Below are 15,971 nucleotides of genomic sequence, written 5' to 3'. Positions count from 1 at the left end.
TTTCAGACATTTTAATGAGGCTGCAACACGCATCTCTCTGGGTGTCACAGGTTTATGAAAACCGCCTGTCCATCTCTCAGTTTGCAGATGTTTATCTGCTGGAACAAATTTTAAGTGTTTTTTTAATGTAAGAGGGAAAGTTTCACTTGAATAAATTCAGCGACCTGAACTCAGGTACGGTCTTTAAATCTTATCATTTATCTTTTTTTTCTGTTCTAGTGACACTACAGCTGCTTTAGTATTATTTTAAAAAAGTTCTGACTCAACCCGGAGCGAACTGAAAAAACATACGTCACTGAAATGTTTTGCTTGGCAGACGCTCAGAGAATTTGTAATGAGGTTGCACAACCCTTCAGGAAACTAAAAGTGGTTGGGTGTAACAGGGACGTCTAAATCCACCTGTGCATCGCGTTGCTTGCAGTCGTGTTCCTGCTACAGCAAATTCAGCCGTTTCTTCATTACAAGAGAGAAAATTCTGCAAAGAGAGAAAATGAAGGTTGACTGGACTCTGAACTATCCAAACTCAGGTATGCTCTAAAAACGCTGTCGTTGATTTTCTCTTGTCTTTCAGAGACATTTGACTGAGCTCTGTGTGAACCGCCTGTAACTGTAGCAACAGATAAATCAGAAGTGTGTTATATTGTGCTAAACTTTAATCTGACGCACTAATAAAAAATAAATGTTGTTTTTGGATCACGTTGTTTCCAGAAAGCTGTTTTACAGTTACAGCTCTTCCTAACCAATCTTGTCTCAGTGGGATCTCAGCCTGAAGGAGGAAACCAAAGTCATCTGCTTAAAATGTTAAATAATTTACATGGAATAAGAATCTGTTAAAATCGATTGTTTGTGCCGACATGATGACAACCCAACAGCTCTGAAGCAGGAAATCATGAACTTTAGACTAAACAATCAGTGATTTGTTTTTGTAAATGATGGCTCATTTCTTGCTCGCTGCGTTTTACTTACGTATTTATTTATTTCATTTAGTAACTCACACTTTTCTCAGCTTTTTGTTCACAAGAGGTTTCCAAAACTTTCAACCCTGATAACTGGTGACTGACAAACACAAGCATCACAAATATCCAAACTTAGCAAGAGTTACATTATGAAAGTCTGGAACTGTTTTTTAAAAAAAACTCTTTACTTCTTCTTTCATCTGTGTCAATGTTCTTAATGTCATCTCTATTTTTTATGTTAGGATCTTTCTTAAACTTACTGAAAATGTTTCTTTCTCAACAGACTACATTTAGAGACAAACCTCATGTAGCTCAAAGACATAAAACTTTCAGAATTATTTTCAATCCATTACAGAAACTTTTTCCAGGCTTGTTTGTGTTTAATTGCACAAGTTTAATTCACAAATAAACTCTGGTGACACATGACTACAACACAAAGATGTGTGTATTATTTGCCCTTCCCACATACAGATGCCAATCATTACAGAACACACCCAGAAGGTGAGCCAGGTGATTTGTTGAGGTTTCTATGGAAACAGAAAATAAGGCAGTCTCTGCTTTCTGAATAAATACTACTGTAAGGTGAAGTCATTGTTGTACGCAATGATTTAATGTGAAGGTTTTTAGTCAGGGCATGATTAAAGAAAAGATAAATATATCTGCATCTGTCATTTCCAGATGCTGATTGTTAATTCTTCAGCACAATAAATCTAAACTGAGGCTTTTTCCTGACAAATATGGAGTGAAATGATAAAAATGGAAACTTATTGGAAAATTTGCAACAATCCTGAATGTTTTCTACTTTTATATACTATTTTATATACTACTTTCTGTTTTCTACCATTGAAGAAATGTCACTATTTGAATCCACAAAGCTCCTCCGTGGAGCTGCAGCCTCCTCACAGAGCAGCTTTCAGACTCAGTTCCTTCAGACTAGCGGCAGCAGCAACTAGCAAACACCTGGTGAAGTTGCACATCTGCTGAACTTATCATACAAGCTACTTCTCAGTCCACTGCTCCATAGAACGGTCGCAAACTGATGAAGTCAGACTGTTAGGAAGAGCAGGAGCTTCTTAAAGAGACAGAGGCCCAATTTCCAGGAGTCAGATTGAAAAGTCAAGTTTCTTTTAAGTTATGTTTTATATGAACAGCATTTTTATAACAACATAGTGGTATAAAATGGCAATATGTGCCTGGAAAATACACAAACCACAAGCAGCGATTGTTTAGCATTCAATTAAAAAAACAACTAATTATCCTTATGCTTCATAATCAATCATTTCATTTTTTTATTAAATGGCAATAATTATAAATTCAAACACATTTTGATCCTCAGCTGTATTGATAAATAAACAAAAATGTTTTGTTTTATGATGATTTACAGTGTTTAGGTTAAGTTGAGGTTGTTGTTCATCCACCTGGAGACGGTTAGATCCAAAATGCTTCACAGCAAGAAAACAAACCGGTTTCTACGTCATATTCTTCTAGAACATGTAGCGACGCTGGAAAAACGGTTTACAGATTTACTCTGACTTGTGCTGTCAAGCATTTAATTTTATATCGGGATCGTTAAACTCTGAGCGTCTCGTCAGATTCTGCCCCAACACTCGTTCAGAAAACAGATTCCAAATAAATAATTTAGACCTTTAAAATTTCCTGTAATTAATTAACGAAGATGATGAGTTAAAGCATAGGTTTTCTCAGGTTTCCTCCCATGTGTGGAACATGCCAACATGCTATGGAACATGCTAACGCCTCCAGGCTGTCACTCAGAAGCCTACATGCGAGGCGTGTTGGTGTCTTTCCCAGCATTATTTCCTGCTGGAACATGCCTTGTTCACATGTACATGGATTTAAGGAACCAACACCCAGAATGCTGCAAAACGTCATTTGGCTTTTCATTCAATAAAATAAATCCAGATCTTTCCACTCCCTCTCTAAATCCAAACAGATTTGTTGAATTATACATAACGGATTAAGGTGTGAAACCTTCATCAAACTTAGTTCATCAAAGTTTCGCCTCTCAAAGTTCAAGTTTTTAACCAACACATAATCAGCGTTTTTGCAGTATAATTAGAGAGACTTATGGCTGAGAAAAAGTTTGTCGTTTTTTCTAGTTTGTATGTTTGTGAAAGATAACATGTTTAAATGAACGCGTTTATAAAAAATGAAACTGTATAACTGGTTCAGCCGCACGTTTTTTTTACGGCGCTGCGAGGAATTGTGGTTTGCTCATCTTCCCCGACTTGTTGGAATTCAGCCACTTTGGAGGATTTACGACCATAAACCAGCTTTTGAAGTTAAAGCCACAGCATGTCTAATGAATTTAGGTCAGGCCTTTGACTAGGCCCCACTACAGTGTTTATTTTGTTTCTTCCAGCTATTAAGAGGTGACGTGTTTTGGACTGGTGGATCCATTTCACACATCTTCCATGTCAGGCAGTAAATCTACCATCAATCTACCAACATATTTTACCAGCAGTTTGATGTTCCTTTTTATGACGCTAAAAGTTCCCAAACGTTTTGGGAACAAGATGTCTTGGGCAAAACAGAGATAATTGTTCTTTTTCAATATGGGATTTTCAACATGAAACTATGACTTGTGGCACTGCAGTGGAGGCATGAACTCTGACCTTAAATAAGGCTAGTGTACGGAGCTAAATTGGGGCCATAAAGTTTATTTTAAAAAGTTTTGAAACTAAAAACAAATTAGAGATTGAAAAACGAAAATTTGAAAATAAGACCTTGAGTATGAAAAGTAGCTTTGAACATTATTTTCCAGTTTCACATCCTTATTTTAAGTTTAAAATATTTATTTTCAGTAAAAAGAAATTTCAGCATCAAAATAATTTTCAGTTTCAATTTTTTTTTTTTTTTAACAAACTTTATGCCACCAATTTAGCTCCATACGAGTGACGCCTGCAGGTCTTTGGCTGTCGCTCTCGCTGTGATTTTTGGGTGTTTATGATCAGACTCAGAAAGTTCACTACAGTTCAACGTTTTCACCGTTTGACTCTCTCTGGTTCCCTGGACTTTTTTTCAGGCCCGTAGATGTCAGCTATTTTGTGACACATTAAATTTTAAAGATTTTAGGTGTTGTCTCTTTACTCAGGCAAATGCTATTGAAATGTTTTCTTGATTGATAACTGGTGTGGCCGTGATCTGGCCGGGTGTGGAAACTGAACGCAGATTTTCAAGATATGACACATCACAGCTAATGGGTGGGAGCATTTAGATCTTTTAAAAGCCTTTGTTAAACTGCTGCATTTTACCCGAGTTATCTATGTCTGGTATTTATTTAAGTTAAATAAAGTGACAAACACACAAACAAGTAAGAAAGGGTGAAGCACTTTTACTTTCCTCTGAATGGACGAGGTTCATGAAGTTATGGCTGCAAAAATAGTTTACAATTACATTTGGAGAAGCAGCATTCAGCTTCTAAGCATCACAAATCTGGAACAAACTTCCAGAAAACTGCAGAACAGCCGAAATACTGAGTTTCTTTAAATCAAAGCTAAAAACAAACCTCACAGAGTCGCTTTTCCAACCATGATAATTGAATCATAGATCAACATATTTGATGTTTATTCATCAAAATGTTACTTTTGTTTCTGGTTTCTTAATTGATGACTGTCTTTTGATTACTTTTTATTGTGTGTTTTTATGATGTAAAGAATTTTTAACTGCCTTGTTGCTGAAATTTGCTATACAGACAAACTTGATGGATTGATTTGTGCCACAGTTTTAAACGTTTTGTTTTCCTTTCAGTTTTTATCGGACTCGACCTGCACAGTGAGACCAACAACAAAGAGCATCGCACCAGTGAAATCTCAGTGAAGGAGCTGATTGTGAGACGAGGCCAAGCCTTCAAGCTAACTCTCCGACTGGCACCACCTTTCAGACCCACCTTTGATCAGCTCACCATGACCGTTGTGACAGGTCAGCCTTTTATTTCATCGTTTATATGCAGCTTAGAAAATCAAACAGACTAAGTTGTGATCTGTTTACACAGAATTAACATGAAATGCTGTTGCCTGACTTCCTCTCTCTAGGAGAACATCCATCTGAAAACCTGGGGTCAATGTCGCGGTTTGGGGTCCCAGACAAAGTCCAACGTTCTGGTTCTGCTAAGGCGGTTTGGAGAGCGGAGCTTCAGCGGAGCTCCAGTCCTGAAACGGGAGTGTTGGTGCTGGCCATCACGCCTCCAGCTGCCTGTCCGGTGGGGGAGTACAAGTTGTCTGCCAAACTGGGGGAGGAGGAGAGGGACCTGGCAACCCTTTCTGTGCTTTTCAACCCCTGGTGTCCTGGTAGGTCTTTGGTCTCTGCCCAACACCAAAGTGTCCAAACTTTGGGGGGTTAGACATGCGGGTCATTCAGTCCTTTATCCATTTTGTTCTTGTAAGATTTTTCCCCCCAATTTTCTCAGTTTAGAAAACAAAAACACTTCTGTCTTCTTCTATTGTCTTTTTGTACTCCTTCTAACAATACATGATTTTTAAAATATTTTACATATTCTGATCATTGGTAATAAGTCAAAGATTAAGTTATTTATCTTAAAGTTCTTTTTACTTAATCTCAGAGTCAACTGGTTCAAACAGGAATTAATCAGTTAGAATGGGATGTGCAATAAGCTTTCATACGACAGTTTTATTATAATTTTAGTGTGGAGATTAGACATAATATTTGTGCCTGTTTACCTCCAAAATTCATTAAATTAAATAGAGAAAATGAAACCAATGTTTAAAAAGCTGCGTACGTCTCTACGTTTATGTACAATATAGAAGTATTAAGAAAACTGTAAACTGAATTATAAAAAGAGAAAATAGATTTTTTATTTTTTATTTTTTTTTCTTTTACAAAAGAAACAAAATAAATATATATTTTTACTTTTTCTCTGCCTTACTTTTTAGCAAAATGTTGAAAAGGTTGATTTTTGAGACAGGATAGTTAAGACCAAATAAGAAAATGAGCTCATATTATTTTAATAAAACTCAGAAATGCATTTCCATGCTGTGTTTTAGTTTATGGTTTTCTGTGTTACTACGTTACCAAAAGTTTTAAAAAATATTTTCACTCTTATACAGCTATGTTTTCTCAAATTATTGGATACATTTCATAATTGTTATATTTATTAATGTTAATGCAAATTTTTTTTTGTACCTGCTAATATTAATTCCGAATCGTTTTCTTTTTTTGTGCAGAGGATTGGGTCTTTCTGCCAGATGAGGCCGAGAGGCAAGAGTACGTGATGAATGAACACGGCATAATCTACAAAGGAGTTGATAAGTACATTGATCCAACTCACTGGGACTTCGGACAGGTAGTCATACTTTATTACTGTTATAATTGAACATTTATTCACGTTTTCTGTGTGTAAACTAGATTAAAGGTCATCTGTCTCTCACTTGTTTTCCAGTTTGAAGAGGATATGGTGAAGATTTGCATGAAAATACTCGACTACAACGTGAAACACAAGCAGGACCCGGCTGACGACGTTTCCGCTCGCTGTAACCCCATCTACGTCAGCCGTGTCGTCACATGCATGGTGGGCAACAGTCTCTATTTTTATACATATGAAAACATTTTGTAATCATTCTGTGATGCTTCAGAATAATACAATCTGGGCTTAGAACAGATTACAAAAACACTTAAACACGGTTTAGTTTAATTTGTGTTTGAGTTTTAGCCAGAATTTCACTTTTATTGGAAAATACATTTACTTTCCCAGTAAACTAAAGTAAAACTTTAATGTATTTTGTATTAATAGTTTAATATAAGTTATTCTGTTAAAAACTTTACCTATCTATACTTATTTTTAAATTAATAAAACAGAAACACTGTTTACATCTTTTCGCTTGCACCATGCTGTGAATATGAAATGTGACATGAAATCTACCTGTAGCAAATAAAGTGAAATATTACAGAAAATACTTTCACTTAAAATATTTGAAACATTTAATATTACAGACTGACTGTTTAAAATTGAGAGAGAGGAGTCCAAAATTTTCAACTTTAATTCACAATATCAGTTATGCCTTTTCTGCGAAGCATTTGTTTAACATTAATACAATACAGGAAAATCTTTGACTGAAATCGTTTATTCTCCTGGAAAGATTAATTATTTGAAATTTGGACAAATCTCAAAAAAGAGGAATTAAAAATATCCCTCATGTCACTTTAAATTGATGAAAGTCTCATACTGTTTGATCATTAATAATTAATGGGACCAAATGCCGCCAGGCCTTGACATTATACTGACACCTAGTGGTCAACTTGGTATCCATGCCACTTTTTACCAAAAAACGTTTTGATAAAAACGGTTCAAATTATCAATCATTTAATGTTTAAAAATAACATAATCAGATGGACCAAAACTTAAAGTTAAGTAGAAATGTTGGTATTTTAAAGACCAGAATAACAATAATTCATATGTTATAAAAAATAACAAAATTAGCCAAAAGAAAAAATTTCCAAATCAGTTTTTTGATATAAAACTAGCAAAAACTGCAGTTGTGTGTCCGGGGAATTTTTGGTTAAAACATGTTCTTCATTCAGCAGGTAGAGAATCCAGAAATTTAATAGAAGCTCCTAAAGTAGATTTAGTGTTTTATTTTTACTCTAAAAGGTCCATTAAGTTAGGTCCATAGTGTTGCTTTTCTGAGAATAAAAACGATTTTTTTTTTTTCAATTGTTCTTCCAGATTAACAGCGAAAATGGGGGCGGCATCCTGAAGGGCCAATGGGGAATGGACTTCAGAGGCGGGGTCCCGCCCACTCACTGGAGCGGAAGCTACGCCATCCTTAAAAAATGGTCCAACTCCGTCTTCAGCTCTGTGAAGTACGGACAGTGCTGGGTGTATGCTGCGGTCATGTGTTCAGGTAATATTCCTCCAATTTAAATAGTATTTTAATTGATATTTGATAAGATGTTTATTGGCAACAGCAAAGGACATTTACAGAAAGATTAGATGTATTTGGGCCTATATGTGTAATTGTGACCAAAGTATTAGAGAAAAAATCAAAAACACAGCAATTGCAAACAACTTTTGTGTCTGTCTATAAATGTAACTTTTGATTTCCACAAATAAAACCAAAATAGCTGTTGAAGCATCTTAATGATGTTTTTCATGCGTGGCTGCAGTGATGCGTCTGCTGGGGATTCCCTGCCGCGTCGTCACCAACTACCAGTCGGCTCACGACACCAACAAGAATCTGACCGTCGACACTTACTACGCTGACTACGGAGTGAGAGAGAAAGAGTCCAAAGACAGCGTCTGGTGAGAAGCTTCACACATGGAGGATTTAAATCGATGCATAGTCCATATGTTTTATTTGCCTTCTTCCTAAAGTCAGTGAAACAAATAGTGACAGAACAAACTTTGGATTTTAGCCTTTGGAAGCTGGAGTAAAAGAAACTGAAAAAATGGTAAAACAATTAATTTACAGAAGTAAGATTATAACAATAGCTGCGTTTCCATTAACCATAAAATTGCAAAAATAAATTTGCTTAAACTAATTGTGAAAAAAAAAGTAATGTTTAAGGTAAAGATGTTACTACTGGTGGAAACACTGAAGATAACTGGAAGTAGTCAGACGATGATTGTTTGTTTTGTTTCTTTCGGACAATCTGCAGCTGGCCTGGCTCCATTGTCCGGAGGCAGACCAGCTGCAGAAGAGCTACGTATGTGTTAAATCCATTGCTCTTCTGTAAAATTTCCCCAACATGCTGCATAAGCAGCCGCTCCGAAGTAGGCGGGGCTTGTCGCTCCAACGCCTGAATAAGACACTGACATCTCCTCTGATTGGCTCATAGAGGAAGAGCGCAAGCGCCACCATGGCTGAATTATAAATACATCTCATGCTACTGTTTACATCCATCACTGCCATGATTTTTAATGACTTCTTGCATGAACAAGCTTATTCATGCGTGATTTTAACTGAATTTCTCTTTTAATGGAAACACCGCAATTGCCAAATTGTGTTTTTTTGGACATTAGCAGAATATGGAGAAGAATTTGCACACATTAGTAATAGGAATTAACAAAAATTGTGACAAAGGCCATAAAGCTGCTTGAGTCTGAGCTGCTTTCATTAAATCTGTGAATGTTGTTTTAAGGAATTATCATGTCTGGGTCGAGGGCTGGATGAGGCGACCCGACCTGGCGAAAGACGGTAAATATGACGGCTGGCAGGTTTTGGACCCAACTCCACAGGAAAAGAGTGACGGTACGATCAAACCTGTTTCTATAGACGTGTCTTTTCAAACTTTCCTCTGATCACCCGGATCTCTTCTTGCCAGAATTGTTCAATCTGATGTTAAATGATGTAAAGTTTACACTGCAAAAACTATTTTTAACCAAGTATGTTTTGGTCTAATTTATAGTACAGATATCTTATTACACTTGAAATAAGACAAAACCTACAAGTAGCTTTTCAGCAAGATATAAGATATATAAGAGTTTCTTCTAAATTAATAATTCCTTAATATTGATGAAAAAGTTCTGGTTCCATTGGTAGATTATTAACTTATGGGAAAATGTCTTGTTATAAGTAAAATAATCTGCCAATGGAACTAGTACTTAATTTGTATTATTTCAAGTGTATTTGGATATTTGCACTAGAAACTAAACAAGAATTACTTTGTGTGTTTTTGCAGTGTGATTATGTGTCTTGTTAAGTTTTACGTTTGAACTTTTAATTTTATTAAAAAAACAGGTTGCGCTATTTCAACACTTAAAATTATGTTGACTGATTTAATTTGATTCGTATCAAAGTGTAAGGCTGATGGGAGTGAAGAAGAGGAATAAACCTTTAGTGTTGTTTTACCCATGCAGGTATGTTCTGCTGCGGCCCGGCTCCAGTCTCAGCCATCCGGAACGGAGACACTCACCTGAAATACGACGTCCCGTTTGTCTTCGCCGAGGTCAACGCTGACTGCATAACCTGGCTGGTCAGTGGAAAAACATGAACCTTCTCTGAATTATTTCTGAGCCGGTCCTTATATTCACCTTCTGTTTCTATTGCGTGCTCCTTTAGGTCAAGCGTGATGGTTCCATGGTAAACATTGAAACGGACTCTATCAAAATCGGGCAAAACATTTCAACCAAGTCAGTCGGCACCAACGACAGGATGAACATCACAGACAGCTACAAGCAGAAAGAAGGTTTCTACTCTTTTCCATCACCGGTTTTAATCTGATTACTGCAAAGCAGGCTTTAGTACAGATGGAATACTCAATTAAATGTAATAACTTCATACTATAATATTGTGTCCAAAACATCCACTATGACAGCACCAATGTAATATCAAAATATTACAATTATATTTCAGTATTTTGTTCTACTTTCAGCAGTGATTCTTACTTAAAATCTCAACTCTCAACAATTGTCTTCATTTAACTAAATTAATGAAATCCTAATTTTTAATGTGGGGATTCCTGTTAATTAAGATTAAATAAAAACATACATATTCAATTTGCAACAGAAAGAAAGAGAGAAATGTAGCTGTGCTTACGCTAAAGCAATAATCATAAATATTAGTTTCGCTAATGTGAAAGCGCCATATCAGCATTGTATTTAGTGCAAGCTAATGCTAATGTGCTAACTTCAGCCTTATTGATACTCATCGTGTCAATAACAAAAATGTGCTGTAACAGTATATAGGCTGCCTTTTGTAAAGATACAGTAAAAAAATTTAACAGCAATAATTTAGTTTATTTAGCCTTTCATTAAAAAAGTGTGTTCACTTTTTAAAGTCATATTTTCACCATGTTATTCTTACAGAATTTCAAGTTAAATAATTTAATCCAAGTTAAATAATTATTTTTGAATTAAATACTTAATTTGCAAACAAAGTATTTAGAACTTGCAAGTTATAATATTGAGCTTGTAAACTAAATATTTAGCTTTACATACGTAGATAGTAGCTGACATTTGTGAATGTAATAGTGAAAATAAGATTTTTCTTTTAATAATAGGCTAAATAGAATAAATTATTGCTGTTAATTTTTTTTTCTGTCTCTTTACAGACACTGCAGGTTTGTGATATGTTAGGAAGCTAAGTGTGCTAAATGTTTTAAAAGTTATTGGAAGTGTGGCCACCACTGCACAGGATTACGACATTCCTCTGCCCATTGAAACGATGATTTCTGATATCCTAGCATGGTTTTAATCCTGTGAATGGGGCAAATAATTTTGACAACTCTCAAATTTTTCAATCACAAACAAGCAGTGAATTCTCAGTTCAAATGGTGATCTTTGGTAGTCAAAACATGTGAGCAATTCATCGAGGAAGCCCATTTTTGATGCAGTTTTACTGATTAAACGAACCATCATGTTCACAGGAACAGAACAGGAGAGAAGCATCTTCCAGTACGCTCTCACCAGGCTGGAGAACGAAGGGCAGGGAGAAACTTGTGTTGGTGATGAGAAAGTTGGAAATGGGACAAACATGAATAATGGATCCAATGAAAATGCTACAAACAATCCAATATGCAGTCCAACGCCGCCACCACAACTCTTCATTCGATTTGAAGAGGTACAGTCATCAACATTTGCTGGATGATAAATTGTCCCTGTAGTTATTGAAAATGGTTTACAATTTGATAAATGTTTTGAAAATGTTATCTTTTGTTGAGTATTCACTACCAAACCAATGAATACATAATCGCGATACTAGAACTACTGCTGTAACTAATAAAAACTAAACAATAAACAGAACAAGCGATTCTGATTATCACTAAATTATGATTTAATACCACAGTATTATGAGGAACAAAGATGTTGGATTTCGTTTTAAAAAGCTGAGTAGCAGAATCTAAACGTCTCCATTTCTTTAAATTTGTGACGCTGAAGGTGTCCAAGCCGGTGGACGGCGAGGATGTGAGTCTGAAGCTGATTCTGAACAGCGACAGCAGCGCCACCAGGAGGCTGTCCATCAGCGTCGCCGTCCAGGCCATGAGGTTCACCGGGCAGCCGGCCGGAAACATCCTCAGTGAGGCGCTGGAGCAGGAGCTGCTGCCCGGCAAAGGTCATCCTCTTTATGGACACTAACTACGGTGGCCCTGAAGTTCAAACCACTTCAACAGTTCACTAAACACAGCTACACATAACAATAAATAAATAAATGTACTAAAATATATTTTCTTAATTTGCTGTTTCCTTAGTTAATGTTGTGTTTTCTTAATTTCTAGTTTGCCCACTGTGGTATTTTGTGATTTGTAGTCGGTTAATGTTGTAACGTTTTGCATTTCGGGCCACCATGCTTTTTACAAGATAAAATTGTTACTGCTGTATCCAACATCTCAGATTCTTTTCTTTAGACTTTTGATGTTTTTGAGGCTTTTGATATGCTCAAAATCAACTTTAGATCCCATTTCCTTCTTTTTGTCCCTCCAGATCTGATCGTCCCCATCCTGGTCCCGTTCTCAACTTACCAGAAATACATGATTGGACGTGAGAGCATGAACATTTCAGCTGTGATCACCGACCAACAGAAGAAAAATCACATGTTCCTGGCAGAAACCCGCATTGTGCTGATGAAACCCCCAATCTCCATCACTGTGAGTATTTCTCCTAACAGAGAAATAGATAAACAATATTTAAAATCCTATCAGTGACAAGAACACAAAGTATTGACCAGAAAAAAGTTGAGTAAGAAGCACAAGATTACTAAACCTTCACTTTATTATATATAAAGCATCATAAAAACAAAGCAGCATAATCTTTTCTGTATGTTTTCTAAATATATCACTGAATTCCAGTCACTAAACAAACTCAAAGAAAACCGATCAAACCTTATAGTATTTATTTAGCAAATGATTTTTATATACATTATTTTAACAATAAAAAACAGTTTTATCTCTTCTTCCAATTATTCCACACCTGAATAACTCTGACTGAAGTGAAATTATTTTTAATATTTGCCCTGACCTTTGGTTTTGTTAAATAAATCATTTTATGAATAAATATTATGATCATATCCACATTTTCCTTCCATCTTTATTCTTTCCTTCCTCTCATGATGTTCCCATCACTTTTCACTGCATTTAACATTTTTGCGTCTTTGACTTAGAGCAATGGAAAAATATAAATACAATGATTATTCCATTGGATTTAAGAGTAACAGTGAGTAAAATTATGATGACTAGTAAGTAAGATTCCAAACAGCTGTTAATCTCTCCCAGCACGTTCATCTTGAGGTCACGGAAATAAAACAAAAGCAAAACAGGGTGTTAAATGTTTAAACTCATGATAATACCAAAAGCTTGAACCAATGTGGTTTGTTTGGAAGGCTTTCCAGAAGGTGTTTGTCATTATGCAGGACACAGCTTGCTCTAATCCACAACACGTCTGCAAATGTCAGCGAGACCAAATCCCTCCACAATGATGGAAGAGGCTGATAGTCACGCAGAAAACTACCAGCTCAAACTACGGCTGAATCACAGAGGAGTAGATTGTTTTTGTTGTGACTTGGTTATGACTGTAAATTAGGTGTGGGGCAACAAACAAGCAACAAATCCATCCAACTGGCCAAATTTCATTTATCGGATGGATTATGCATTTTCACAAATGATGATTCATACGCAGGTGTCAATTATGGATTTTAGTTCCTGCTTTCTGAAGAACTAAAAGTTACGCAGTGTGATAGAATGAATCCAATAATATATGGAAAAATGAAATTTTTGTACATTTAACTGTATCTTACAGTTTTTTATCATCAATTTAATCGTGAAGGTTGTCTGAAAAAGGACAAAGCATCATATTCTAACCGTTTAGCAGCAATCTGGAGGTTCTTACAACAAGATGCTTCTTCCACTTTCCAGTTTCTTCCACTAACTAACTGCAGAAATGCATTGTGTGTTTGGATTGTAGGTGTTTGGTGAAAGCAGAGTGAACAGGGAAATGACTGCTGAGGTGCTTTTCCAGAATCCAGGGCAGGAGATACTGAGAGACTGCAGTCTGACCCTGACAGGAAGCGGCCTCTTTAATGGAGAACTCATAACCAGGTGAGTGTTTTTAATGCAAGTGTGTAGGAATGTATTGAGTTTTTAATGAGTGTGTCATTTATGTATGGTAATAAAAAAACAAACTAAGAGGACCCACAGGAGTTGTAAAAGGTTTTTGGTTTAGAAAGGAGGCTAATTTTCATTTGGGCTCAATATTCCCAACAATACATTTTTAATTAACTTAAAAAAGGAAACAATCTGGCAATAAATTTAAAAGTAATATCTACATTTTACTAACACACAGTAAGGAAGCTCAGAAACTTAAAATAATTTTTTAAAATCTTACGTTCATGTTTTTTTTGGGAAAAGTTACATTAAAATGTTAAATAATCAATAAAACCTGCAATTTTCTTCCTCAATGACTTTATATTAACAGTTCTTTGTACCATTGAGCAAATCTAAATGCTCTGGGAATCATAAGTCAGCAAAGTAAACATGTATTTTGTGTTTTTACTTTAAAAATGTTTCTTTGTGCTCACAGACTCCCAGATCTGCTGCCAAACAACCGAGTTCGTGTGAAGTTTCATTTCGTTCCCTATAAGAGCGGAGACAGGACTCTTCTAGTCGACTTTGACTGCGCTTCGTTCAGAGACATCAAGAAAAGCTGCACAGTCATCGTCAAACCTTAAATTTCTCTCCTCCTCCTTCGTTCCTTTAAAGCAAGATGGCTGATGCAAGCATTAATACATTTACTGATAATAATGATTTGATGTGTTTTCTTTTCAGTGAGAATAAAATGTGTAAAATCTATGCAAAGTTTTGAAATCAGAAATTTATTTTTTTGACAAGAACAGAAACACACCGGTCCCATAAAACTTTGTACGCCTAAGAACTGTGAAATGTAGTTTTAAAAAGTGTTTTTCTCTGGTTTATTTATTGCGCTGTGCAGCAAGTTTCTTTATGAACTTAAATTTGCTCAACAAAATTCATCCTGCCATTAATAAAAACAGATTGAAAATAACCAGTTTTATAATAAACTGCATTTTATGTCAGAAGCTGATTTATCTACAGCCTGTTACAGACCTTGCTATGTCAGTTGCCTTTAAAGTGCTTTATGTTTGTTTTTGTAGGTTTAAAAAGTTAACTTCCATATATGTTTTCTCAGTGTGTTACAGTGTTTTTTTGTCTGAATAACAATTTCATTGTTATTCAATAAAATTCTGTATAATTAAATATATATGCAGTAGTCCTGATGTTCAATGATAAGTCACCAAAAAACATTGAAAGTAATCAGTGCTAGCTGTTTGGGGGTTTTTAATTATTCTAGTGAATAAAAATATAAAACACAATGTCAAGTTTCCCTTTAATTTGTGTAGCTTCTCCAAATAGATACACCAACACAGATTTTTTTAATCGACTGATTCACTTAAAGGACCAAGCAGTTTTCTTCCTCTACCCTCCATTTATTTATCAGTGTATTGGACATTTCTTTTACCCCAAAAAGAAGAAAAAAATAAATATTACTGACCTTCATTACTTAAGTTTACACAAATTAATTTTATTCAGAAAAGAAAATACTAGCAACCCACTGTGAATCAACCTACAAAGTGATTCAAGTTAAATGAACAAAATGATTAATTTAAATTCTTTTAACTTTTAAGTCCTATATTTCAAATTAATATTTACATTTCAAATGTTTGCCTTTTGAAATAATGAGTGTTTATTATGCAAATATAAAAAATACTTATTTAATGTTTAATAAATAGTTTAACTGTTAACTTCATTTAAAAAAATCACAATACCACAATTATTCCAACCATAAAAATCACCAATTAATATGGTAGAGTTCACAACTACGATATAATATTTAAGTTCAGATGTAGCGCACAACACAGGTGTTAACGAGCTGGTATACAGCCGGAAGCTAGGCTAGGCTAGGCTAGGCTAGGCTAAAGCTACTCCAGGATGTAATAATCCAGCCTCTGTCCTACCGGCTGCCTGTCTGTAGATGATATTCCGGCTCCTCACAGGTTCGACACACCAGCAGATCATCCTTCAAAATGACACCAA

General features: G+C 35.5%; 1 protein-coding gene across 1 annotated transcript; it reads left to right on the top strand.

Moving 5' to 3' along the window:
- Positions 1 to 281: 281 nt before the first annotated feature.
- LOC102217962 (protein-glutamine gamma-glutamyltransferase 6-like) lies at positions 282 to 15,240 on the top strand. The gene is made up of 15 exons (XM_014473148.2): positions 282 to 527; positions 4,725 to 4,895; positions 5,009 to 5,263; positions 6,158 to 6,276; positions 6,373 to 6,501; positions 7,657 to 7,834; positions 8,097 to 8,232; positions 9,072 to 9,181; positions 9,790 to 9,905; positions 9,992 to 10,118; positions 11,298 to 11,491; positions 11,809 to 11,983; positions 12,352 to 12,515; positions 13,828 to 13,961; positions 14,443 to 15,240. The coding sequence occupies exons 1-15, from the start codon at positions 491 to 493 to the stop codon at positions 14,588 to 14,590; spliced, it is 2,193 nt and encodes a 730-aa protein (XP_014328634.2). The 5' UTR covers positions 282 to 490; the 3' UTR covers positions 14,591 to 15,240.
- Positions 15,241 to 15,971: the final 731 nt, after the last annotated feature.

Source organism: Xiphophorus maculatus, chromosome 20 (genome assembly GCF_002775205.1).
Source record: "Xiphophorus maculatus strain JP 163 A chromosome 20, X_maculatus-5.0-male, whole genome shotgun sequence".
NCBI lineage: Eukaryota > Metazoa > Chordata > Actinopteri > Cyprinodontiformes > Poeciliidae > Xiphophorus > Xiphophorus maculatus.
The sequence above is the reverse complement of the archived record's forward strand: the minus strand, read 5'-3'. Positions and strand labels throughout refer to the sequence as shown.

What these genes read in the sequence shown, in the direction of transcription:
- LOC102217962 (XM_014473148.2), top strand. Translation starts at nt 491, where the DNA reads ATGAAGGTTGACTGGACTCTGAACTATCCAAACTCAG. An exon ending in TCTGAACTATCCAAACTCAG is followed by an intron (nt 528 to 4,724) that starts GTATGCTCTAAA and finishes TTTTCCTTTCAG; the next exon opens with TTTTTATCGGACTCGACCTG. An exon ending in TTTCAACCCCTGGTGTCCTG is followed by an intron (nt 5,264 to 6,157) that starts GTAGGTCTTTGG and finishes TTTTTTGTGCAG; the next exon opens with AGGATTGGGTCTTTCTGCCA.